We start from the raw sequence: 26,576 nt of genomic DNA, 5'->3' as shown, positions 1-26,576 counted from the left end.
TTCCTTGCTTCTCTGTAGACTCAAGACTAATTTCAGGCTTTGGAGTAAACAAAGCTGCAACTCCCAGTGGGCTGAGACATGTTAACTTTTTTTTTTTGCAGTTTTTGGCCGGGGCTAGGTTTGAACCGGCCACCTCCGGCATATGGGGCCAGTGCCCTACTCCTTTGAGCCACAGGCGCCGCCCTACATGTTAACTTTTGATGCTTGTGATCCAGAACTTACCCGCATCCTCCAGGACAGCCACAGTTCCCACACGAGCGCTTGTTTCCCACTTTCTGATTTCAGGCACCTCAGCTTTTACTCAACTCTTTTTTTTTTTTTGTAGAGACAAGAGTCTCACTGTACTGCCCTCGGGTAGAGTGCCGTGGCGTCACACGGCTCACAGCAACCTCTAACTCTTGGGCTTACGCGATTCTCCTGCCTCAGCCTCCCGAGCAGCTGGGACTACAGGCGCCCGCCACAACGCCCGGCTGTTTTTTTGTTGTTGTTGTTGCAGTTTGGCCTGGGCTGGGTTTGAACACGCCACCCTCGGTATATGGGGCCGGCGCCCTACTCACTGAGCCACAGGCACCACCCCCTTTATTCACAATTTAAAACACTTGGAGCAATCTTCAGAGCATTCCTAAAACAACATCTGTGTGATTTTAACAGCTCTGAGAACCGAGGAACTGATCTGTAACTTTTGTGGTTTAAATCACTACACGAGGTCAGTGGCCACAGAACCGCGGGCACATTCATAAGTAATGTGATGCTCAAAGCTCTTTATAAAAGTTTATTATAAAAAACCCCGTGAACTGTAACATGTAAACTACAGACTATCGTGAGGAAGTAAACTGAGCTACTACTTCCGAGCGCGCCCTCCCAGGCTTTTCTCTTCCTGGGATCTTCGCTCCCCACGCGTGAAATCACAAGTCGACTGCAGCTGACTCTGTTGCTTCCCACCTTTTCGCGCCGCGTCTCTTCATTCTTAACGCCCTCTCTCGGCGGCAGCTCGGAGGGCGAGCCCAGGCCGCGCGCCCCTATCCAGGAGCAGCATCTGGGCCCTGCGGCCGGTCGCAGGTGCGCACACCTGGAGTTCCGTGGGTGCTGCCCTCTCAGGCCACTCAGGCCCCGCGGCGCGCCTCTGTCCCCCACGGACCGCCCGCGCACGCGCGAGTCAACGCCCGGTGCAACCAGCGGTCCACACCTGCCGGCGGCGCTAGGACCCAAACAACATCCGCCTGCGCACGCGCTCCGGGGCCCGTCGAGCTTTATTTCATGGCGCCTCACACCTCCTCCCGGAGCACCAAATAAGTCGCCGACTCTCTGGACCCCGTGCGTGCGCGCCCCGGCCGACTGCGTCACTAGGAAGCGCGCGCCCGCGCCGCCGCCGCCGCCGCCGCCGCCGCCGCCGAATCCCTAACAAGAAGCGAAGCCCGCGGCCGCCGCCGCCGCCCGCCGCCGTCGTCGCCCCCGCCGCCGCCCCCGCCGGACGCCAGAGCAGGCCCGGTCGGACCCAGGTAAGCAGCGCCAGCGCGCCCGCGGCCCCCCCGCGGAGAGGCCTCTCGCTCCGCTCACGCGCCGCCGTCCAGTCAGGGGTCCCTGCGGAGCGTCAGGACGTTACGGCGGGGGGAGGGGAGGGTCGGGGGAGGGGCGGCGGGCGCGCGAGGGCGGCGGCGGCGTCAGGCGCGACGGCGGCGCGGGCGGCAGCGCTTCCTGCCTCCATCTTGCGTCGCGGGCGGGCTGGGGCGGGCGTTCGGCGGTGCTGCGGCGGGGTTGGGGTTAAGGCAGCTTCTTGAGGGAACCGCGTCTGTGTAGAGCAGCTGGTGGGAACCAGGATCTGTGTGTAGAGCGGCCGGTGGGAGCTAGTCTCAGTGTAGATTCATTCATGGGAGCCAGGATCAGTGCAGGCGGCCTGGTGGGAGCCAGGGTCAGTGTGTAGACTGGCTGGCAGGGACCAGTGTCAGTGTATAGACTGGTGGGAGCCAGGATTAGTGTGTAGACCAGTTGGGGAGAGCCAGGATCAGTATATGTACCCACTAGTGGGAATCAGGGTCAGTGTAGAGATCTGCTTGTGGGAACCAGAATCAGTGTATAAACCTACTGGTGGGAATCAGAATCAGTATAGATCTGCTGGTGGGAACCAGTGTCAGTGTATGTAAACCCACTGATGAGAATCAGTATCAGTATGTAGGCCGTCTAGTGGTAATAGTATCAGTAGATAGACCTGCTGGTAGGAACCAGGATCAGTATGTAGACCTGCTGGTGGGAACAATATTCCTGTATAGTTCCACTGGTGGTAACCATGTTGAAGTGAACCCATTCATAGGGACTGAATTGGTATGGACCAGTTAGTAGGAGTTGTGTTAATGAGGATCCATTAGGAACCAGTAGCAATATGGGCCCATCCTTATTATGACCTGTTACATATTTGCTTAACCTTGTAATTCATTTAGCTGACCAACTTGCCTGTTGAACCAAAACTCTTTCTTCACTAACACTTTAAATATAGAAGTTTAAATTATATTACCTTATAGAAAGTAAAACCAAACGGATTAAATAAAGCCCAAATATAACAAGATAAATTAAGTAGACTGCTGATTCAGAAATTATTTCTTTATCTGGGCACAATGGGGTACTCCTGTAGTTACAGCTATTGGGAGGATCTGGAGTTGGAGGCTACACTGCTGAACTTGGACCTGTGAATAGCCACTGATCTGTAGCCTGGGCAACACATCAAGACCCTGTTTCAAAACAAACAACATTTGTATAAATTGTTCCTCAATAATTGGCAGCATTTCAAAACTTCTAGAAGACATACTGGAATACTGGAAGGTGAAGGAGTTTGTATACAGATGTATATGTGCAACATGAGAAGTGGGCCTATGAATTTAGAACACTCATGGAACCATTTTCAAGGCTAGGTGTTAGAAGGACCCATTTTACGCCTGAACTGGCAAGGGAGGTGTTCAAATTATGTTCAAAGCCAAGAAACAAGCTCATGTGAACTAGGGCTGCACACTCGAGTGCTTGGGTGTGATGCAGAGGGCACAGTTGCTCCCAGAGGACTGGTGCAAAGGCAGCACCACATCCATGGCTCATCTCTCATGAAATTTTCAAGAAAAGCTGTCAATTTGGGGGTTTTGAACTAATGAAAAATTTTTGAAACACTTTGAGGATCAAAGAAATTGTGTTTGTGGGCCAGTAGTTTGTGTCCTCTACAGTGGTGTATTTATCAAAGGAAAGTAATTTTCATTTGTCCAGAAGAAATGGAAAGCCAGATCTTGGAATGTAGTGTCCCGACAGACTCGAGGATCAAGTGATCCTCCTGCCTCCGCCTCCCAAGTGGCTGGGACTACAGGTGTGTACTCCCATACCTGGCTCTACACTCATGTCATCTTGTTATTGTATATTTGTGCCTAAGAATAATATTTTAAAAATGTTTTCTAGCTTGGCATAGTGGGTCACACCTATAATCTCAGCAGTCTGGGAGCCCAAGACGAGTTCAAGACCAGCCTGGGCAACTTAGCAAAACCTTGACTCTACAAAAAACAAAAGATTATCAGGGCGTGGTGGTGTGAGCCCATAGTTCTAGCAACTTGGGAGGCGGAGGCAGGAGGATTCCTTGAGCCCAGGAATTTGAGGCTCCACGCTTCTTTCCATAGATATTATACTAGTTTGCAATCCCACCAGCAGTGCAAAGTGTTCCCTTCTCTCTGTATCCACACCAGGCTCTGCAGATTTGTCACTGGGGTTAGGTGACATCTCAGTGTGGATTTGATTTGCATTTCTCTGATGATTAGAGATGATGAGCATTTTTTCATGTATTTGTTGGACATTCATCATCTTCAGAGAAGTTTCTTTTCATGTTTCTTGCCCACTTATAAATGGGGTGTTTGCTCTTGCTGATTACATTCTCCATAGATTCTAGTTATCAGCCCTTTGTCAGATTCATAGCATGCAACTATCTTCTCCCATTTTGAAGGCTGTCTGTTTGGTACCCTTAGCTATGCAGAAGCTTTTTAGCTTGATCATGTCCTGTTCATGTATTTTTGGTGTTGCTGCACTTGCCAAGGGGGGGCTTTCTTTTTTTTTTTTTTTTTCGGCCGGGGCTGGGTTTGAACCCGCCACCTCCGGCATATGGGACCGGCGCCCTACTCCTTGAGCCACAGGTGCCGCCCGAAGAGGGGGCTTTCTTCATAAAATCTTTTCCCAGGCAAATTTTGTCTAGGGTTTTCCCCATATTTTCTAATAGAATTTTTATTGTTTTGTGTCTTAAATTTATATCTTTTACTCAGCAGGAGTCAATTTTTGAGATCTTTTCTTAAAAAAAGTTTTTCCTTCATATGCAGTAAATCTCAAAGTTAATTTGGGGCTTGTTTCATATGCGTAAAGATCCCAGCCTCAAGTGAGGGTGCAGACCTGCCTGTGGGGAAGGGGCTCCCCTCTGCAGGGGGCCAGTGGCTCTGCAGTGCTTGTTCTTTCCAAATATCATTGAATCAAGGACTTGAACTGTTTTCTGTGCAGTAGCTTTTGTGTTGTTTTCAACATTTAGTACAGTTGGCATTGGAGAGGCTGTGGAGTTTTGAGTCTGGGTGAGGATGGCTGACTGCAACTTTCAGTTGCAGCCACTTTAATTGCCCTCAGTGTGCTCACCCTCACGGTGAGACAGCAGCAGATGAATCTCCTAAGTGACATTCTGAAATGGTCTTTTATTCATGTCCATTTGAAGCTCTTTGTTTCAAAGTCTAAATCTAGAACACCAAAGTTATGCGTTCAGGCAGCTGCGGATGGGCATGTGAGCTCCCCGACCCTGCCCAAGCAACCGGTTCTGTTAGGTGGATGCCAGGTTTAAACTGGAGCCACAGTAAGTGGCTTATTATCTTCTAGAATATTCTCTATTTCTAAAATAATTACCCCTAATTTTTTTTTTTGCAGTTTCTGGCCAGGGCTGGGTTTGAACCTGCCACCGCTGGCATATGGGGCCGGCGCCCTACTCCTTTGAGCCACAGGCACCACTGTTACCCCTAATTTTTAAAAATGCTTTTTTCTTCCATCACTTATTTTCTACACCCTTTCAAAGCAGGAAAGGGGGAATATTTCTTGTTCCTACCATCTAATCAATAATTTTTTTTTTTTTCCCCAGACAGAGCCTCAAGCTGTCACCCTGGGTAGAGTGCTGTGGCATCACAGCTTACAGCAACCTCCAACTCCTGGGCTCAAGCAATTCTCCTGCCTCCATCTCCCAAGTAGCTGGGATTATAGGCGCCTGCCACAATGCCCGGCTATTTTTTTGGTTGCAGTTTTGGTGTTTAGTTATGTTCTACCCGCAGTTTTAGGGTAGAACATGTTAAATTAATGTCTATATAAAATTAATGTCTTTCCCAGTTGAATGCTCTCCTGGCTCCCTTCTTACCTCACCTCACCCAGGGCCCAGAGGGCAGGGGCTTGCCCTCCCCTTCGGGGACAGACAGTGCTCACTGCCCCCCAAGGCCAGGCTGGCCTCTTCTATCCTTTCTGTAGCATGGCTTCTTTTTGCTGCTTTCTCTTGGAGAATACTCGTTTCTTTGAGGGTGTTTACCACCATTAGCCTGTTCAGAATACCCACGTTTCTTAGATCCTTGGATCTCTGAGTCAGGGGCTCCTTCAGAGACGGGCTGTTGTGATTGATGGGCCTGGAAGGTGCAGCTTGTTCTTTTGTCCTTGGAGCTGTCTAGGTACCCATTTCTAGGTAGGAAGCAAGGGGTCCCTACTCTGTGCAAAGACAAAGGGCGGGTATATTGATGAGGCTCAGAGTCTGCTCCTGTGCAAGGTGGTGGAGATGGAGCTGGGTAGTCACAGCCTGGAGCCCTGAGGGCACGTTTTGTGGTTGATTGTTCAGTTTGGGCTGGTTAGTTCTGGCCTTGAAGGCCTCCTTGCAGGTCTGGCTGGGTGTGGTGTCTTCCTTCCTGAGTAGAGAATCAGCTTACTCAGTGAGGGGAGGGGCTGGCTTCTGTCCTTAGGCATACTTATAGGTCAGTACTTCCTAGGGACAGGTGATAAAAAAAGAAGTTCTGAAAAATTTTCTTGTCTTTTTCTTTTCTTTTTAGAGAGATTAGATCTTGCTCTGTCATCCAGGCTGGAGTGCAGTGGTGTGATCACAGCTCATGGCAGCCTCCAACTCCTGGGCTCAAGCAATCCTCCTGCTTCAGCCTCCCAAGTTGCCAGCACTACAGGTGCTCCCGACAACACCTGGCTAATTTTTCTTTCTTTCTTATTTTTTTTAAGCAAGTTTTTTTTTTTTTTAGGTTGCAGTTGTCATTGTTGTTTAGCAGGCCTGGGCGGGGTTCAAACCTGCCAGCCTTGGTGTGTATGTGGCCAGCGCCCTGCCTACCGAGCTAAGGGCACCATCTAGCAAGTTTTTTTATTCTCTACTTTTGAGCCTATATCTTGGTCTGATAGGGTTGTATTACCCTGTTGTAATACCATTGAAACTTTCTTGGTGTGTGGCAAAATATCCATCACATAAAATTTATGATTTTAACTTTTTTTTTTTTTGGAGACAGAGTCGCATTCTGTCACCCAGGCTAGAGTGCCGTGGCATCATAGCTCCCAGCAGCCTCAAACTCCTAGGCTCATGGATCCTTCTGCCTTAGCCTCCCGAGGACTGGGACTACAGGTGCCACTACCATACCCAGGTCATTTTTCTATTATTTCTTTTTATTTTTTTGAGAGTCTCATTTTGTTGCCTGGGTAGAATGCTGTGGTGTCATACCTCATAGCAACATCAAACTCTTGAGCTCAAGGTATCCTCTTGCCTTAGTTTTTTCATTTTTAGTAGAGACAGGGCTCTTTCTTGCTCAGACTGGTCTTGAACTCGTGAGCTCAGGCAGTCCACCTGCCTTGGCTTCCCAGAGTGCTAGGATTACCGGTGTGAGCCACCGTACCCAGCCCATTTCATCCGTTATTAAGTATATTAATAATTATGTACAATTATTACAAATATACAGTTCAGTAGTGTTCACAGTGTTATGTAATTGTTGCTACTCTGCATTTCTAGAATATTCTCATCATCCCAAACAGAAACTCTATACTCGTGAAAGAATAACTCCCCTTCTTCCTCCCCCAGCCCTGTAACCTCTGCTCTGCTTTCTGTCTCTGTGAATCTGAGTATTCTGTGTAAGTGGAATCCTGTTATGTTGTCCCTTTTGTGTCTGGTTTCTTTCATTTAGCATGTTTTCAGGATTCATCTACATCATAGCAGGTATCAGGATTTTTATCCTTTCTGAGGCTGAGTAACTCTGTCACATGTATGTACTGTGTTCTCATATCCGCCTAATGCTGATGGCATGTGGGTGTTTCTGCTAATTAGCTTTTGTGGACAGGGCTGTTACAGACGTTGTGTATAAGTATCTGTTTTAGTCTCTGCTTTCAATTATTTTGGGTCCATACCTGGAAGTAGAATTGCTGGATCCCATAGCAATTCCAATTTTAACATTTTGAGGAACTGCTAAGCAGTGTATATGGGTTCCAGTTTCTCTACATCCTCAACAAACTTGTTATTTTCTTTTTTTTTGTAGAGACAGAGTCTTACTTTACTGCCCTCGGTAGAGTGCCATGACGTCACAGGACTCACAGCAACCTCTAGCTCTTGGGCTTACATGATTCTCTTGCCTCAGCCTCCCGAGCAGCTGGGACTACAGGCGCCCACCACAACGCCCGGCTATTTTTTGGTTGCAGTTTGGCCGGGGCTGGGCTTGAACCCGCCACCCTTGGTATATGGGGCCGGCGCCCCACTCACTGAGCCACAGGCACCGCCCCAAACTTGTTATTTTCACACCCTAGTGGGTGTAGAGATGGTATCTCATTGTGGTTATAATTTGTATTTCCTTAAGGGCTAGTGATGGTGAATACCCTTTTCATGTATTTATTGGCTGTATGTGTATATTCATTGGAGAAACGTCTATTCTGAGTCCTTTGCCCATGTTTTAAATTGTTGTGTTAGGGTTTTTTTTTTTTTTTAGAGACAGAGGCTTGCTTTATCAAGCCTCACCCTTGGTAGAGTGCCATGGCATCACAGTTCACAGCAACATCCAGCTCTTGGGCTTAGGCGATTCTCTTGCCTCAGCCTCCTGAGTAGCTGGAACTACAGGTGCCCACCACAACACCTGGCTATTTTTTGTTGCAGTTTGGCCGGGGCTGGGTTCGAACCCACCACCCTCGGCATATGGGGCCAGCATCGTACCCACTGAGCCATAGTTGCTGCCCGACAGGGGTTCTTTGTATATTCTGAAATTAATCTCTGACAAAATATATGATTTGTAAATACTTTTTCCCCTTCTCTGGATTGTTTTCACTCCCTTAATAGTGTCCTTTGATGCACAAAAGTTTTAAACTTTGAAGTTCAAATCATCTGATTTTTCTTTTATTGCCTGTGCTTTTGGTATCATCCCAGAAATCGCCACCAAATTCAATCTCATGATTTTCCTGTTGTCCTTTAAGCATTTTGTAGTTTTAACTTTGAGGTTTCCATTTTTGATTCACTTTGAATTAATTTTTGTATGTGATATAAGAGCTCAGCTTTATTCTTTTGCATGTGGATGTCTAGTTGTCTAGCACCATATATATTTTTTTTTCTTTCTTGTTTTTTTTTTTGAGACAAGGTCTTGCTCTGGAATGTAATGATGCAATCACAGTTCACTGTAGCCTTGAACTCCTAGGCTCATGCTATCTTCCTGCCTTAGCTTCCTGAGTAGCTGGGTCTACAGGCACTTGCCACCAAGCCCAGAGTCTCACTTTGTTGCCCAGGCTGGTCTTGAACTCTTGACCTCATGGAATCCTCCCATCTTGGCTTCCAAAGTGTTGGGATTACAGGTGTGAGCTACCGTGCCTGGCCCAGTCCTATATTTTAAAAAGACCGTCTTTCCCCTTTTGAGTGGTTGTGGTACCTGTATTGACAATCAGTGGGCCACGTGTCAATGGGCATGTGTGCAGGTGCAGTGTTTTTTTTTTTTTTTTTTTTTTGAGTAAGAGTCTCACTCTGTCATCCAGGCTAGAGTGCCATGGTGTCATAGCTCACAGCAACCCCAAACTCTTAGGCTCAAGCAATCCCCTTGCCTCAGCCTCCCAGCTAGTTTTTCTATTTTTATTAGAGATGGGGTATCACTCTTGTTCAGGCTGGTCTCAAACTCCTGAGCTTAAGAGATCCACCTGCCTCGGCCTCCCAGAGTGCTGGGATTACAGGTCTAAGCCACTGCAGCAGGCTGGCAATTTGATTTTTTTTTTTTTTTTTGTAGAGACAGAGTCTCACTGTACCGCCCTCGGGTAGAGTGATGTCACAGCAACCTCTAACTCTTGGGCTTACGTGATTCTCTTGCCTCAGCCTCCCGAGCAGCTTGGCAATTTGATTTTTTTAAAAGATTTACAAATGGTTGGGCGGTGCCTGTGGCTCAAGGAGTAGGTGCCGGCCCCATGTTCTGGAGGTGGTGGGTTCAAACCTGGCCTCGGCCAAAAAACTGCAAAAAAACCCCCAAAAAACGATTTACAAATAGCAAAATACACTTTTTCTTAAGTGTACAGCTGTATGAATTTTAACAATTGTAGATTAGTGTGATTACCCTGCAATTAGGACACAGAGCAGTCCTGTCCCCAAAGGTCTCCCTGCTCCTTTTGTGGTCATGTCCTCTTCCCACCCGACACGCACTGCTGTGTCTTCTGTCACTACAGTTTTTCTTCTGGAAAATAGCATGTAAGTGAACGCTTACGGTATATAACCTGTGGGATTGGCTTTTCCCATTCAGCATAATCCTCTGATGTGTCGGCAGTTTACTCCTCCTTGCTGAGTGCAGTCGGTATAGGGACCACCACATCTCGTTTGGCCACCCTCTTGTTGAAGGGCGTCCTGGGATGTTTCCAGGTTTTGACAATTATGAATAAAGCCGCTGTAACAATTTGTGTACAAGCTTTCCAGTAGACACCAGTTTTTATTCCTCTGTGGTAGATGTTTAGGAGGGGGATTGCTAGGACGTGTGCTGAGAATATGTTTGACCTCCCAAGAAGCTGCCCACGCACAGTTGTGCCACTTTGCGTCCTGACCAGCAGTGAGTGAGAATCCCAGTTGCTTTGCTGCCTCCTGGCACCTGCCAGCACCATGATTCTTACTGATGAGTGTGCGTTAGTGTGTGTGGGGCTCAGGTGGCCCCTTCCTGGGGCCAGTGATGCTGAGCATCTTTTGTGCTTATTTCCATGTGTCCTCTTTGGTGAAGTGTCTGCTCCAGTCTTTTGTCCATTTTAAAAATGGGGTGTTTTGTTTTCTTGCTGTTATTCTTTGTATATTCTGGATGCAAGTTCTTCATTGGATATCTGATCTGCAAATGTTTTCTTCCAGTCTGTAGCTTGTATTTTCATTCCCCATTATGTTCCCTGTTTGGTCCATTGTAATACGCATACCTAATTTTTTTTTCTTTCTTTCTTTTTTTTTTTTTTTTGTAGAGACAGAGTCTCACTTTATGGCCCTCAGTAGAGTGCCGTGGCCTCACACAGCTCACTGCAACCTCCAACTCCTGGGCTTAAGGCGATTCTCTTGCCTCAGCCTCCCGAGTAGCTGGGACTACAGGCGCCCGCCACAACGCCCGGCTATTTTTTTTTTTTTTTGCAGTTGGGCCGGGGCCGGGTTTGAACCCGCCACCCTTGGCATATGGGGCCGGCGCCCTGCCGACTGAGCCACAGGCGCCGCCTTCTTTTTTTTTTTTTTTTGAGACAGAGCCTCAAGCTGTCGCCCTGGGTAGAGTGCGATGGTATCACAGCTCACAGTAACCTCAAACTCCTGGGCTCAAGTGATGCTTATGCCTTTGCCTCCCAAGTAGCTGCAACTACAGGTGCCTGCCACAATACCTGGCTATTTTTTGGTTGCAGCTGCCATTGTTGTTTGGCGAGCCTGGACTGGAGTTGAATCTGCTAGCTGAGGTGTTTGTGGCTGGCAACTTAGCTGCTTGAGTCACAGGCGCCAAGCCCACATACCTAATTTTTAAAAAATTGATAGATTTTGATTTTTAGACAAGCTGTGGGCTCACAGCAAAACTGAGCTGAAAGTTCACACAGTCCCCACATACTCTCCCTTGGTCTCCCTCTGCACCCACCTCCCTAGGGAGCAGTCTGTCTTTATAGTCCATGAACCTCCGTGACATCAATGTAGTTATCATCCAAAGCACGTCTTTTACTCTACCTCCGAGGAGTCATCATGTGGAGTTCCTGGCTGATCCCCTTCCTCATGCTGGTGTTGTGGTGCTGCCTCACAGCCTCCAGGCCGCCTGGAGCAGCAGCTCCGCCTGTCGGGTGGGAAGTTTGGGAAGGTTGGAAGGTGGAGCTGATGCCACCTGAGAGCTGCGCCTGGAGTGGCCCTTCTGTTGCTGTGTCTTCTGGTCAGAAAGTTTCGGGCTGGGCTCCAAGGTGGGTCTCTGGGGATACTGGGGGACTGTGGACAGATGCTCTGTAACCCTGTGCCTGCCTTGTCTCATCCAGGCCCAGGGCCCTGGGGACTGACACTGCTGGTCCCAGGCCGCCTCAGCTACACCATGGCCACCCCAGATGTGAGCGTCCACATGGAGGAGGTGGTAGTCGTAACAACCCCGGACACTGCAGTAGATGGCAGTGGCGTGGAGGGGGTGAAGACGGTGTTGGTGACGACCAACTTGGCTCCTCACGGGTAAGGACTGGGCCTCAGTGCCACTGGGACCATGCAGGGCTTAGGCCGGTTTGACCCTGGGGTGGCGGGTGAGTCCAGGGTTTCTCTACTTATGGTTATTCTAAAACTGGACTCAGTGTCTGTAAGTAGAGAGCATGAAGAGGGAACGGAAATCTTGCACTGGCTGAATCCAGCTGTAGATGCTATGAGGACGCTTCATTCTCTCCTGTGGGGACACGGCCTGTGCTCTTCATGTGCTGAAATACATGCTGCTTTCTCTTCTGTTGAGGTGAAACAGCAAGGATGGTTGGGAACTATGTTTCAGAAATGAAGCAGAAGAAACAGTGATTTTCTTGACATTCTTCAAAAAACTGTTTCTTCCTTAACTTCCTACCAGACGTTCATGTCAAATGTTAGTTTGGAAGGGCTCACATTTGCCCAAATTGCCAGCTTTCTTCTGCTGGCCATAGGTGGGGCTGTGAGGAGGTGGCCGTATGGCTCCTGGCCAAGAAGGGCATCCCTGCCCCACTGGGGTGCTGGGGGCTTTCTGGGTGAGGGGCTGCTGAGTCCTCATTTGCTCTGTAGGGGCTGAGCCCTTGGGCTAGGACGGCCTTCCCAATCTTCTGTCTTTGGCATCACTGTGGAGTCCTCAGGCTGACCTCAGATGTCACTGAGGGGAAGCTTTTGACTTTCTCCCTGTGGGGAGGGGCAGCAGGCGGTCTGACGGCCTTGGTTGGGATGTGTCACCTCTGTCATCCGGTCTCCTGGTGTCTGGACATCTTCACCTGACATTGTCAGCATCTGTAGAAGAATATGTCTGTCTTCTCACTTGTCCTGTAGACCCATGGCCAAGCACAGGTTTAGGGGTGGAACCAAGACTGCCCCTTGGCAGGAAGTTACAAAATATCATGGCGGTTTCTGTGTCGGCTGCAGTCTGTCTTCTAGTCTGGTCACTTGTCTACCTCTCACCTCTTCCTGAACCCTGTGGTCTCATCCAGGGGTGGCATCTGGCCCAAGGCCATGGCCTCACAGGCTCCACTGGGTCTGGGTGAGTTGAGGCTTCTTGGAGGTAACGCCTCCTGATTTAAAGACCTCTGAACTAAAACTGCAGACTCCCTTGGTGGTGCCTGTGGCTCAGTGAGTAGGGCACCGGCCCCATATACCGATGGTAGCGGGTTCAAACCTGGCCTCGGCCAAACTGCAACCAAAAAATAGCCGGGCGTTGTGGCGGGCGCTTTTCGTCCCAGCTACTCGGGAGGCTGAGACGAGAGAATCGCATAAGCCCAAAAGCTGGTGCTGTGAGCCGTGTGACGTCATGGCACTCTATGGGCGGCAAAGTGAGACTCTGTCTCTACAAAAAAACCCAAAAAACTGCAGATTCCCTCTTTGCCTCCCACGATGACAGCAAGACCGGGCAGGCAGCTGGTGGGTCCTTTTGAAAAGCCACCTTGCCGAGCTTTTGAGGCGGGCCCTTTGCTGGATGTGGCCTTAGAGCTCTGCAAGGCTGGAAGAAAGTCTTACATCCCAAGCCCATTTCTTATGTGCCAGTCTTGCCAGCTGGGCCTGGGGATATAAACTGTCTGATTCCTGTTAATCCCTGTGCATTTTTTGTTTAAGAGAATGATTATCTAGCTCCCAAGAAGCCAATGGGTGCTTTCTGCCTTCTGCCTACGTGTCCCTTATGAGGCCCACATACTAACTCGAGCGTTTCCTGGTTTTTCACCTCCTCTGTTCCCGCACATTGGCTCTTCCCACCCCCTGTAGCTTCTGCTTGGCCTTGTCCCCAGCCCAGCCTCCGCCTCCCCAGCCACGGCAACACCATGTGGGTGACAGCACACCCACTCCTGGTTCTGTTTCTGTGGTAGTTTGCTGCATAACAAACTATCATGAAACCTCTTCGGTTAAATGACAGACATGTTGTTTCTAAAGATTTTCTGGTTCAGGCCAGTGCTCCTGGGCCCCACTGGGTGCTGTGCGGTATCTGGAGGCTCTCTGCATTAGGCCCTCACCTGCCAGGATATGTCTGGGTGTGTTCAGCCTGCTTGGGAGCCGCAGGCCTCCTGGCCTAGCAGGAGCTTATTGGTCAGCCCACGGTTAAGTAGGGGTAGGCGATGGTCCCGTCGTCATGAAGGAGCCACAGCAGTCAGGGTCTTCCAGGCAATGGCTGTGTCGTTAGGATGCTGAAGCATTGCCCTCGGTCGGCTGTCAGGCACAGTAGAGGCTGTGTGTGTCTTTCCCTTTGTTGAGAGGGCCCCTGCAGCCATAGAAGCAGGTCTTCTCAGGGCCCCAGGACCCTCCCTCCTCCTCTTCTACAGGAAATCTCACCCTGCTAGTTGGAAGTTGAGATTTAGTCTTGTTATATGTTTTTATAAAATGTGGGGGAGTGTAAGGGAGTTAATTGCTTTGTGGGTGCAGATTTCTTTCCTGGTTGGTTATTTGGGAAGAGTCTGGAAGCTGCCTTTGCCCACTGCTCTGCGTGGTGATGGGCGCACGCACTTTGTGCACAGCAGCAGCAGTCCACAACACAGGTCTGCTGTGAGTGTCATGGACATTTTCCAAATGAAGTTTGTTGAAGTGCAGATGCCAGTTCTTAGGTTCTCTCTCTCTTTTTTTTTCTTTCTTTTTTTTTTTGAGACAGAGCCTCAAGCTGTCACCCTGGTAGAGTGCCATGGCATCACAGCTCACAGCAACCTCCAACTCCTGGGCTTAAGCAATTCTCTTGCCTCGGCCTCCCAAGTAGCTCGAAATACAGGCGCCTACCACAATGACCAGCTATTTTTTGGTTGTAGTTGTCATTGATGTTTGGCAGTCCGTGGGCTGGATTCGAGCCCACCAACTCTGGTGTATGTGGCTAGGGCCTTAGCCATTTGAGCTATAGGCGCCGAGCCTGGGTTCTCTCTTGAGGGTGGTGAGGGCCTCTCAGCATTGTCCTGAGAGGGTCACTCCTGCTATCTGTGCTCAGCACACTAGTGTGTCTGTGGAGCAGAGGGTGGGTGAGTGGCAGCTGTACTGTGGGGAAGGCCACAGTGCCACCATGTGTCCAGCCCTTGGTGGCCTCAGGCCCTTCTCTGTGTAGTGTCTCTGTGGTGAGGTTTGCATAAGGACCAGAGTCTGGCTTATCAGAGCTTCTCTGCCCTCAGAACTGGTCCTGGCTGCTAGCTAAGGACTCACTGCTGCCTGTACCACCATGCTCTGCTCCAGCCGAGTCCTGGCTTAGCGAGCATGTCCTCTGAGCTCTCCTTGCAGTTCCACTGCTCTCATGTTATATGTACAAAGAACAGACTCCATGTTTGTAGTTTTTTTCTGAGAGAGCGCCTCACTCTGTCACCCTGGGTAGAGTGCCATGGTGTCACAGTTCACAGTAACCTCAGACTCTTGGGCTCAAGCAGTTCTCCAGTCTTAGCCTCCTAAGTAGCTGTGACTACAGGTTCTTGCCACAATGCTCAGCTAATTTTTCTATTTTTAGTAGAGATGGGGTCTTGCTCTTGCTCAGACTGGTTTCCAACTCTTGAGCTCAAGCAATCCACCTGCCTCAGCCTCCCAGAGGGCTGGGATTGCAGGAGTGAGCTACCATGCCTGGCCCATTTCTTCCATTTCTGAGCTAAATTAGGAAAGTGTAACAGAAGTTCCATAGAGAGCAGCATCAACAAAAAGTGTTTAAAGGATGCTATTTGCTGTAGACACTGTGCTCAGGGACCCTGATCTTCTCTTTTCCTTTCACCATGTGCCAGGGGCGACCTGACGGAGGACCACATGGAGACGGAGAGTGCAGCCGCCGCAGCTGCTGCTGCCTTCACAGCCTCCTCACAGCTCAAGGAAGCCGTGCTAGGTAGGGGGTCATGTACCTGCAGGGCAGCTGCCACTGCCTGCAGCTGCTGAGACGAGCAGAATAGGTCAGCCCCAGAATTCCCAGGGCTCTCTGCTTGGAGGTTTTGTTTCCTTCTCAGTTTCTTTTCTTTTCTTTTTTTTTTTCTCAGAGCTTCAAGCTGTTGCCCTGGGTAGAGTGCCATGGCATCACAGCTAGCAGCAGCCTCCAATTCCTGGGCTTAAGCGATTCTCTTGCCTCAGCCTCCCAAGTAGCTGGGACTACAGGCTATAATGCCCAGCTATATTTTGGTTATAGGTGTCGTCGTTGTTTGGCAGGCCCAGGCTGGATTCAAACTTGCCAGCTCTGGTGTATGTGGCTGGCGCCGTAGCCGCTTGAGCTACAGGCACTAAACCTCCTTCTCAGTTTCAATACCTGTTTGGCATATGCTTGTTTGTCATAAGTCTCAGTGAGTTGTAGCAAAAATTCTTTAGTATTTTTACACCTGTAGTATTTTTCTGTTGCCCAAGATTAAAGGCCCTATAATCTTTAAAACCTTACATTTCCCTAGAATAGTTTCAAATAAAACTGATTTTATTTCTTTTTTTCTTTTTTTTTGAGACAGAGCCTCAAGCTGTTGCCCTGGGTAGAGTGTCTTGGCATCACAGCTCACAGCAACCTCCAACTCCTGGGCTCAAGCGATTCTCCTGCCTCAACCTCCCAAGTAGCTGGGATTACAGGCGCCTGCCACAAAGCCCGGCTATTTTTTGGTTGCAGCCGGCATTGTTGTTTGGCGGGTCTGGGCTGGATTCGAACCTGCCAGCTCAGGTGTATATGGCTGGTGCCTTAGCCGCTTGAGCCACAGGCGCCGAGCCCTGATTTTATTTCTTTTAAGTGGCTCTTCAACTGAACCACAGTTTAATGGAATCATATTAATGCTCTATAGTTAGTCTCTTTGGCCTGGGGGCTGTACCTTCCCACCATAGTTCTTTCTTGGGCCTTCCTGATTTTAAATTTTTGTTCCCGGATTGACAGCTATTTTCTGCATGTACAGGAAGTGCTTGGAGAGGTTGTAACTGACTTTCTGTCTTTGCCCTTTCCTGTTAATGTGTCCGTGAGAAGTGAAGATGGCAGAAGAGGGTGAGAACCTTGAGGCTGAGATCGTGTACCCCATCACCTGTGGGGACAGCAGGGCCAACTTGATCTGGAGGAAGTTTGTGTGTCCTGGTATCAACGTGAAGTGTGTTCAGGTAAGGGGATTCTGTTTGGAAGAATTCACCTTTTCTCAGGTTTCAAGTAATTTCCACAAATTTCCAAGGAAAGGAGCAACTCACAGTAAAACACAAAATGCTAGACACACAGACAAGAGCCCCAGTGAGCGTGCAGAGGCAGGCAGCAGAGTCGGGCCACAACCACTCAGGTGTTGGCATTTTAGATATGGATATAAAATAATTATATTTAATTTATATTAGGAAATAAAAACATGAGTAAAACAGCAGATTTGACAAAAACAACTGGAAAAAACAAGGTTAACATTAAACACAGCAGCCAGGACTTATAGCAGATCAGATGTAGCTGAAGAGATAATTAGTGAACTGGAAGATAGAACTAAGAAATCATTTAGAGTATAGTGATAGAAATAAAAATAGAAGCTGGCTTGGTGCCTGTAGCACAGAAATAAAAATAGAAGCATGAGAAAGTCTAATTCATCTGTTAAAGTTGTGGAAGGGGAAGAGAGAAAGGCTGAGAACTTTTTTTTTTTTGTACAGACAGAGTCTCACTTTATGGCCCTCAGTAGAGTGCTGTGGCCTCACACAGCTCACAGCAACCTCCAACTCCTGGGCTTAAGCGATTCTCTTGCCTCAGCCTCCAGAGTAGGTGGGACTACAGGCGCCCGCCACAACGCCCGGCTATTTTTTGGTTGCAGTTTGGCCGGGGCCGGGCTTGAACCCGCCACCTTCGGTATATGGGGCTGGCGCCCTACCGACTGAGCCACAGGCGCCGCCGGCTGAGAACTTTTATAACCAAGGAAAAAGAGCAGTGCCCAGTGCAGGAGCCCTGACCAAGGCCAAGCTGGATGAACAGACCCTCACTGCCTCCATGTGGGGAAGTTTATCACCAAAATACTGATAGTCATGGATTATAATTCAAGCGACATAAAATCTATGGGGTGTGCTAGTGTCCTGTGCCATGTTAGGGAGTCATGTGTGCACGTGTCATTTACGGAGTAAACTGTACAGAAGCAGTTTTCCAAGTCCTGTCTGGAGGAGCAGAGGGTCACACAGCCTCAGCCCAGCCAACCCTGCTGGGCTCCCTCAGGTCAGGGGCAGCACTTGTGTCTGAGGCCACAGAGCCCTTCTGCATGGCAGCCACTACACCAATGGCATGGGTCATTGTTTTACCAACGTTCTGCAGGGATTGGGCAAGAGAGAAGGGTGACCCCACCTGCCCCTCGGAGCTGATCCCAGATTGCTATGCTCCCTCCACAGTATGACGAGCACGTGATCAGCCCGAAGGAGTTTGTGCACCTAGCAGGGAAGTCCACCCTGAAGGACTGGAAGAGGGCCATCCGCATGAACGGCATCATGCTCAGGTGGGCGGTGCAGGGCACTCAGTGGCTACTGCTTCTCCTTTTCTTTTGAGATTTTTGGACCAAGTCTGTTGGGACGTGGTGGGTGTTGACAATCTCCTAAGTGTCTGCACCTCCCCACATCCCTCCCAACAGGGACACTGTCAGATGTTTAGAATTTTTTTTGTCAAATATTTTAATTTCCACCAATTTTTACCTGGAATCCTTGTGGCTATTTCACTTTCAGAAAGTTAAGGGTACAGTCTAAGTGTTCGTGCATCAGATAGCCATCATGTTTTATCCCTTAGGATGGCTTTTTATAGTAGTCTCTGTTTTTGTCCTTTTTATCACTTTTTCTGGACGTAAACCAGGTGTGTGCAGTTGGTTTCTTTGTGACTCGTGAGCCACAGCCAGCGTCTGTGTGCTTAGAGCAGTGGTTCTCAACCTGTGGGTCGCAACCCGCAGAAACTATATTAAAGGGCCATGGCATTAGGAAGTCTGAGAACCACTGGTGTAGAGGGTGCAGACACCACAGGGCTAGTGGGTGTGGCTTCTGTCATGCCATTCTGATCAAGGGCGCTGCTTTGTGTGGGAGTTGGAGCCTATCTGCAGTCCTCCCCCTGGCATTCGGCCCTGTGTGCTATGCAGCCTTGATTCTTTAGAGCCTGGTGGTTCAGCGGTGGAGACACCCAGTGCAATTGCTGCGCTTGAGCCAGCCCAGCTGGCACATGAGGTCTGCCTGCTGGGGCAGGGGAAGCAGAACATCCTGGAAGGGCCCAGCCTCACAGTGAGGGTGAGCATCTTCAGGACCTGTGGCCAACACTCTTGACCTCCTTCCTATGGCCACTGAGGGCCTGGGCAGCTGCTGATCCCGATGCCCAGAGCAGAGTTCTCTTGGCCTTGGGGGGGCCCCACATGGGCAGCATCCCTGCTGGGCCCTGCCCCCATGTGTGTGTGTGTGGGGCATGTCAAGCATCTGGATAGGCTCTCTGACTCTGGGCCTCACCCAGACACCTGTGGTTCTCTATCCCTGCCCAGGAAGATCATGGATTCTGGGGAGCTGGACTTCTACCAGCATGACAAGGTCTGCTCCAACACCTGCCGCAGCACCAAGATTGACCTATCAGGGGCCCGCGTGGCCCTTAGCAGCCCTGCATCTGCCGAGTACATCCCCATCACGCCTGCTGCGGCTGATGGTAGGTGCATGGGGCCGCCTGCTGGTCAGGACCGCCCCTCCTGGCCTGGTCTCAGGAGTCTGCCCCTGCAAGGGCCCTGCAGTCAGGGGTCAGCCTCCTCCTGCCTCACAAGGGGACTGGCTGAATTGCTGTTTTCATCACAGGGAGATTGAAGTCCATGTCTTTTTAAGTCTTTTGTGTCCTGATGGTTCACATGTGGTGAAGGACATAAGGGCATGAAGGACCCTGGACCCCCCCCCCACCTCCTCCTCCCACCCCATGGCCCTGTTCCAAATGGAGCTGCCCCCTCGTCACTGCGGCGGTCAGTCTGGTGTCTCCCCCCAGCCTGCCATGCTGGGCGTACTCCTCAGTGTCCCTGCTGCTTGGGGTTTTGGATGATGCCATTCTTCCATGGTGATATCTGCCGTTCTAAACTGTAGAAAGATTAGTCTCTGGAATTCTCTTCAGCTTCATGAATAAATTATTCTTAAAAGGGAAGTAAAAGTGAAATTAAGTCCTGGGTTCCCTGGCCATGTCATTGGTGATCTCCGGCAGTATTGTATTTCCAGTGATGCCATGTGCAATTGTCCCAGGATGCCCCTCCACAGTGTGGGCTGGAGTGTGTTTCTGGGTGACCAGGGACATCCTTGTCACCAGCCCAGACAGGGACCAGTGGAGGCTCTTGACCTGTCCCTTACCCTCCACCCTGGGCACTTCCTTATGCCTCGCCAGAGCAGGTGACAGGTTGCAGAGCTGAGTGCTGAGATGGTGCACTGAGTGCCGAGTCCTGGGTGAGATGTGCACTGAGTGCTGAGTCCTGGATGAGATGGCCAGGACTCTTCAGTACTATAGGCAGGGCTGGTCTTTGTTGGCCCTTCCTTGGTCAGTGGTTATGGTTTGCAGCCATCAGGGAGGAGGTGGTTTAGCTGCACCAAAGCCACAGTCTGGTTGCTGGGGTGGTTGGGGTAGAGCCCCTCCAGGAGGTGTGTGAAACCAAGAGGCAGTGAGGGTTGGTCAGGAGTTCCCGGTGGGTTGTGGGGACCCAGGCCCAGCCTTCTGTCTGTCCACCCTCCTGATAGCAGCCTTGGTGATTGGTCCAGCAGACCAGCCCTATTAACACTATCTCCCAGGCCAGGATCAGGTTTCCTGAACCCTTCAGCTGGTGTCCTCTCTGCTTAGGCAAGGCAAAGTTAGGTTTAGGGTTTAGCTTTTCCGATGATTTGGTTTCTTCGGCCTGAAATCTCTAAGAACCTTTGACTTGGTTATTATGTAGTCAATAAAGGAATTATATGCCCAGATCATGAAAAACATTCATTCCTGCCCCTCGTGATTCCAAATATGCAATAATATTCACCACCCCGATACACTTAACGAATCTGGGAAGCGCAGCATGAGGTTGGAAATTCTCCTCAAACATGGACCTGTTTAGAGATGGGTTTAAGCCAGGCACAGAGTCACATGTAAACTGGGCCAGCAGTTATGTTTTTCGCCACTAAAATGGGCTTTTAACAGATAAAGCAAGATAGACTGTTGGTGTCTGTCCCAAAGTCCCACCTGATAGATGCTAAGGCATCTGATTTACAATGGCACCAGGGAACATGGCATAAAGGTGTGAGGCAAGGTCCAGCCATGGAGTAGCTCAGCTGAAGGTTGTGCCTCACTGCAGGATTGCACACAGAGGCCCACCTGGGATGGGTGTGAACCCAGCAGGAAGAGCAGGCTGTGGAGGGCTATTGGAACCCAGGCAATGAGGTCAAGCGGTGGCTGTCCTGCTCTTCCCTGTGGTGTGTTTGACTTAAAAGTCCGTGCCTGGTTACTTGGGAGGCTGAGGCAAGAGAACTGCTTGAGCCCAAGAGTTTGAGGTTACTGTGAGCTATGACACCATGGCACTCTACCAAGGGCAAAAAAGTGAGACTGTCTCCAAAAAAAAAAGTCCATACCTGACTATGCCAGCTTGTGCCAGTCAGTTGTGTGAGTATGGTGGGCAGGGGAGGTGCACTGCAAGGGGCTGGAGGAGGCAGGTGTGGATCTGCCACTGGTCCTGTGCTCAACGAGCCTCCTCTTGGCTGCAGTGAATGGGTCTCCTGCGACCATCACTATAGAGACCTGTGAAGACTCTGGCGACTGGACGGCGACCATCGGAGGTATGGAGTCCCCCATGGGGTTCTCAAGACCAAAGGGCTGGGTGTTGTGATTCCATGCCTGCCACAGGCCACATGGGCTCCAGGAGTCAGCTGGGCTGGGGGCCTGCACAGATAGGCAGGCTTTGGCCACTGTCCTGGAAGCTCCCAGGCCGAGCCCTGTGGCCAGCCTGCAGGACATAGGTGTTGTAACATGGGTGGGCAACAGGGGCCCACCTCAGTACAGCATGCTGCTGACCCAGGTGGTATCCTCTGCTGTCCCCTGCACTTCCCCATGGTGGCTGCCCTATTGCAGGGGCCCTTCCTGCCCACCGAGCCTCCTCCTTCCCTCACAGATGACACATTTGCCTTCTGGCGGGGTCTGAAGGACGCAGGCCTGCTGGATGAGGTTGTGCAGGAGTTCCACCAGGAGTTAACGGAGACCATGAAGGGCTTGCAGCGGCGGGTCCAAGACCCCCCCTTGCAGCTCCGAGGTAAGGGGCTCCTTGCAGCCAAGCCGGGTAGTGATAACAGTGGTAGGGGCTCGGCCCTACTCCCCCATGCCCTCTGAGTGGCCAGAGTGGAGGCTGAGGCCGAGCGCCAGGCATGGGAAGGTCTCTTGCATGTGTCTCTGTTGAGTGGGGCTCCTCTTGACCATGGTATCCTGCAGAGCCTGCCCATCTGGGGTTCTTGCCCTTGGGGGCTGGGTCCTCACAGCATTGTACACTGCTCCTTCAGATGCTGTGCTCCTCAACAACATTGTGCAGAATTTTGGCATGCTGGACCTGGTGAAGAAGGTACTGGCCAGCCACAAGTGCCAGATGGACCGCTCACGGGAGCAGTATGCCCGGGACCTAGCAGGTACTCCAGCCGCACCATGGGCTCCCCCCTCTGCAGGTTTCTCTGAGCCTCAGCCTGGAGGGCCAGGCCATGAGCACCCACAGCTGTCATGCACGGAAACGGTAACTTGAGTATTGCAGAGACTTCATGGGGATGTGCAGGTCACCTCCATGAGCTAGCATTTCTGTGGGGAACCAAGCAGTCCTGACAGAAACTGATAGCAGGTGGAGGGACCACCCTAACCCCAGGGCCAAGCTTGCCCCTGTGACGTCCTGTGCACTTTCCCTGAGCTTGTCCCTGCCTGGGACCTGCCATTTGCATGTGTGTGAGTTTGACACAGACTCCTTAGAGAAGCTGCTTGACCTGCCTCTGTCTCCATATGTGTGAGAGCAAGGGATGGTCAGAACATGGGAAAACTCTCAGAAGTGTCGGACAGCACTGTCACCTGGGCAGTGGGTCCAAGCAGGCCTGATGCACCTTGTGGGTCCGCAGTGGCATGCTGTCTGCTCTGTCCCCATCCCCTGCAGTGACACTGTCTGACTTTTCCCCGCCACCCATGGTGATGCTGTCTGCCTCTTCCTTGTCCCCTGTGATGATGTTATCTTCCCTGTCCTCCATTCTGTCCCCATAGCCCTGGAGCAGCAGTGTGACGAGCACCGCCGTCGTGCCAAGGAGCTCAAGCACAAGTCACAGCACCTTAGCAACGTGCTCATGACACTGACGCCTGTGTCCCTTCCCCCCCCAGTGAAGCGGCCCCGGCTGGCACGGGCCACGTCAGGACCTGCTGCTGTGGCCTCACAGGTGCTCACCCAGTCTGCCCAGATTGCACTGGGCCCAGGCGTGCCCGTCTCGCAGCTGACCAGCGTGCCACTGGGCAAAGTGGTGTCCACTCTGCCCTCCACCGTCCTGGGCAAGGGCTCCCCTCAGGCTCCTCCCGCCAGCTCTCCCACCTCCCCGCTGCTTGGGGGTTACACAGTCCTGGCCTCCTCGGGCTCTACATTCCCCAGCACTGTGGAGATTCACCCGGACGCATCCAGCCTGACAGTCCTGAGCACGGCCGCTGTGCAGGACGGCAGCACAGTGTTCAAGGTGGTCAGCCCATTACAGCTGCTTACCCTGCCTGGTCTGGGCCCCACCCTACAGAACGTGGCCCAGGCATCGCCTGGGGGTAGCACCATTATGACAGTGCCTACAGGGGCTGCCCCAGGGCCCGAGGAGCACACGGCCACCATCGAGGTAGCCACCATGGCAGAGGACCACGAGCAGAAGTAGCTGGCAGAAGCGAGGCCCCTGGGGCGGACAGAGCTGCTGCCTCTCCTCAGGTGGAGCACAGTGCCCTGGCACAGGGCTGGCTCGGGTGGGCGGGTCATGTGGGCTGCTGAACCAAAGAGAGGAATCACCAAACATGCAGAGAAGAGAGAGCCGAACGATAAGAGCAACCTGGGAATTGGTCTCCAAGTTCAAACTTCTTCCCCCTTTTTCTTGGGAAATATATTTTTCCATCTGTTGCTTGTTAATGCTGTTAACACACTGGGCCTTGATTAGGAACCAGGTGGACAAGGACAGGAGGGCCTGGGTGCTGCCAGGATGGAGAGAGCAGAGCCAGGTGCCAGGCGCCCAAGACCCTGAAGGCACTGGCGGTGCTGCAGCCCTGCTGGGCACTCCCAGGGTCAGTGAGGCCCCTGTGCTGGCTGGGCAACATTACTCACATGTCTTGGGAACCTCACCCAAGTGTGGAATCCCTGGATCCTATGGATTTGGTTTCTTCCCACAGTTTTCTGTAGGTTTAGTGTAGCTGGAGCCCTGTTCTGCCTGTGTGGGAACATGCACTGTGGGGTTGGAGTGCAGATCTGGGTGGGCTCTCATCTTCCCACCCAGCAGGTGCTTAGGTATCTGAGGGGCCGCACAGACTAGGTGTGGTCCAAGCGCCATGGCACATATACTGTGGGTCTAGGAAGAGTTAAATTTATGGCATTTTCAACCAAAACAATGCTGAGTGCCTAGGCTTCTCAAGTTAGCTCTGGGAGTGGGCCTAGAGTTTGTGAGTCCACCTGACCAGGTATGGAGTCCTAAGTGGTCTCCCTGAGATGGCCACTCTGGGGCCCGAGATCATGGGTGCATCCCTAAGATGTGGGTCCTGGGGCGGAGGCGTGAGTGGAGGAGAAGGCTCCGTGCAGAATTTGCAAGTGTGTGGCCCCATGTGCAGCCTGCTCATGGGGCCACCTGACTCAAGTCCTGAGGCCCCTGGGAATGACACATGGTGTCCCTGGTCCAGGGGAGAGCCCAGGGCAGACTGGCTAGGGCCAGCTGGGAAAAGTATGGCCCAGGCACACCTGCAGGGCTGTCCCACCTCCAGGCCACAGCCCTGAAGCCTAACCTCTCAGGGGCAGCACACCCCAGGGCTCCTACTGTCTCCTGTAGGCTGGAGGCCCCTCTCCTGGGGGCCCTGCAGTGGGAGGCAGCTGCTCTGGAGGGAGCTGTCCAAATATCCATCCATGGAGTGCCCCAAGCCCCACTTAGCACTGCTGTGATGGGGCCTGTCCTGCCCCACCCTTGTCAGGCTACTGAGTTTTTCTCTTTTTTGCTTTCTTCCTGTTGCATTTCTATATGTTGTTACAAGTCAGCTGGTTTCAGCTGGTCAGCTGGTTTATGTGTTTGTGTACATACTCCTTTTTTAAACTCATTTTTACTCAAGTGTGAATCTTGTCATGGGTGGCAGTGTGGCCCTGGGCTTCTGCAGGGCCCTGTTTCCACCCACCAGCTCAGCTGTGTGACCATGGGGCTCTCTGGCCCAAGAGTTGGGACTTCCACAGGCTTCCCCTTGTCAGGGTCACATGTGCATCTCCCTTCACAGCTGCCCCCAAGTTGAACTTGAAGTGGGTTGTGGGTCAGTTCTTTCCATCAAAAGGCAAGGGTGGGACCTGTTCTGCCCCTGCCCCTCAGTTGGAGGGGACTGACCAGAGGTTGATGTCGTAGCCCTGTAGGAATAACCCTCAAACCAGCTTTGGGATTAGCGCTCAGCTGCCCATTCTAGTGGGCTGGGTGGCCATTCCCAGGGCTCCCACAAAGCCACATGCAGCTGCTCTTGGCAGGGGCTCCATGCTCAGGGTTGTTGGCACTGCCTTTGTTCCCACTGGCAGGCCCCCGTGCCCCTCAAGGTCCTCTGGGCTCCCCAGATGGCTGCACTCCTAGGACCCCTTTGTCCTGCCCCTTGGGGTCTGAGCAGGACGCAGAAGGGAAGCCCTCTCGGCCACCTGCCAGACACAGGTTTTGTGTCTGCCTTTGGTCTGGTGTCCTGAGCAAGTAGGTTGGGTTGATTTTTCAGAGGGTAAGAACTCCATCTGCTCAAAGGCAGCCTGGGGAAGGGCCACGTTTGAGTTCTGCTTTGTATGTTGTTTTGCAAGTATCTGCTTGGTACTTTGATTTAAAATAAAAACATTTTTCATAGTTTGTGTGTCTGTCTCTTAACACAAAAGGTTATGGAGATAATTGAATAAAATTTGAAAAACACCCAGTATGGACAGTACCAGCTTACTCCAGGCTCCTCACATGCACCCACATACTCAGCCTTTGCACAGTGTTGTCTAGGGGCTGCGGCGTCCCTCCAGCTGTCTCTTGATCAAAACCATTTGCGTAATAGCCCAGGTTCAGTTTGCATTCCTTGTTCCCTGCCAGGGGCTTGACAGATGGATTCTAAGGAAACGCTGCAGATGGGGCAGCTAATAAGTGTCCCACGGGGCTCTGGTTTGAGGCTGTCTGCGAATTGCTGGGGTGAACAGAGTGAGGATGGGCTGGACTCCACCTGATCTGAGGCTGGAGTCAGGGTCACCTCCACCTGGGCCATGGGCCTCTGCTGGACAAGATGGTGAGGAGCTGGACAAGATCCCCTCAGGTGAGGAGCTGGACAAGATCCCCTCAGGCCTCGTGTGGTCCTCTGTCCTGCACCTGCCCCTCCTGTCCTGATGGGGCACCTGCCCCAGGGCTGTAGGAGGTGGGGTAGCCAGACACACAAACCCACACCACTGATGGAAGCTTGATGTGGCCCATAGGCCAGGGTGATGTGTGCTCTGAAAGTCAGAGAGTGGTCAGAGCCTTAGGGTGTGGGGCTTAAAGCTGCCTCCTGGTGACTGGTGTCTGCCCCCAGATGCTGCCGTCTGATGGGCACTGGTCCGGGTGAGTCCGTTGCTGCAGTGAAGAGCTGACCACGTCAGTGTGCCCATTCAAGTCTTCAGGCTGCACCTCCCAGGTGTCTGCTCCTCAGGTCTCATGAGTCAAGACAAGTTCCTGCTCCATGTTGTCCCCTAACCTATTTCACTGTCATGCCTTGAGTGAGGCACCAGTGTGTACCCAGTTGCTCAGCCCCTTCCTGTGATATGTTTCCCCTCCTCGTTGGTCAAGTCCCATCCTGTAGCCAAGATAACCCTGG

The 26,576-nt window shown here is 51.4% G+C and overlaps 1 protein-coding gene across 4 annotated transcripts; it reads left to right on the top strand.

Annotated features, from left to right (window-relative positions):
* The first annotated feature begins 693 nt into the window (after nucleotides 1–693).
* On the top strand, nucleotides 694–25,588 carry GMEB2 (glucocorticoid modulatory element binding protein 2). 4 transcript variants are annotated; one of them, XM_053574535.1, is made up of 12 exons: nucleotides 1,794–2,169; nucleotides 2,201–3,340; nucleotides 11,153–11,292; nucleotides 11,479–11,662; nucleotides 15,373–15,470; nucleotides 16,569–16,696; nucleotides 17,936–18,039; nucleotides 19,054–19,211; nucleotides 21,263–21,334; nucleotides 21,667–21,804; nucleotides 22,049–22,171; nucleotides 22,782–25,588. In XM_053574535.1, the coding sequence occupies exons 4-12, from the start codon at nucleotides 11,532–11,534 to the stop codon at nucleotides 23,420–23,422; spliced, it is 1,593 nt and encodes a 530-aa protein (XP_053430510.1). In that variant the 5' UTR covers nucleotides 1,794–2,169; nucleotides 2,201–3,340; nucleotides 11,153–11,292; nucleotides 11,479–11,531; the 3' UTR covers nucleotides 23,423–25,588. The 4 variants fall into 4 exon arrangements, with proteins under 4 accessions (XP_053430508.1, XP_053430510.1, XP_053430509.1 ...); XM_053574534.1 differs by having other exon boundaries at nucleotides 11,105–11,292; XM_053574536.1 differs by lacking the exon at nucleotides 11,153–11,292.
* The last annotated feature ends 988 nt before the right edge of the window (nucleotides 25,589–26,576 follow it).

The sequence above is a fragment of the Nycticebus coucang genome, chromosome 21 (genome assembly GCF_027406575.1).
Source record: "Nycticebus coucang isolate mNycCou1 chromosome 21, mNycCou1.pri, whole genome shotgun sequence".
Classification (NCBI taxonomy): Eukaryota; Metazoa; Chordata; class Mammalia; order Primates; family Lorisidae; genus Nycticebus; species Nycticebus coucang.
Note: the sequence above shows the minus strand (reverse complement) of the source record. Positions and strands in the feature narration are given on the sequence as shown.

What these genes read in the sequence shown, in the direction of transcription:
- GMEB2 (XM_053574533.1), top strand. Translation starts at nt 11,532, where the DNA reads ATGGCCACCCCAGATGTGAGCGTCCACATGGAGGAGGTGGTAGTCGTA. An exon ending in ATGAACGGCATCATGCTCAG is followed by an intron (nt 18,040 to 19,053) that starts GTGGGCGGTGCA and finishes ATCCCTGCCCAG; the next exon opens with GAAGATCATGGATTCTGGGG. An exon ending in CTGGACGGCGACCATCGGAG is followed by an intron (nt 21,335 to 21,666) that starts GTATGGAGTCCC and finishes CTTCCCTCACAG; the next exon opens with ATGACACATTTGCCTTCTGG.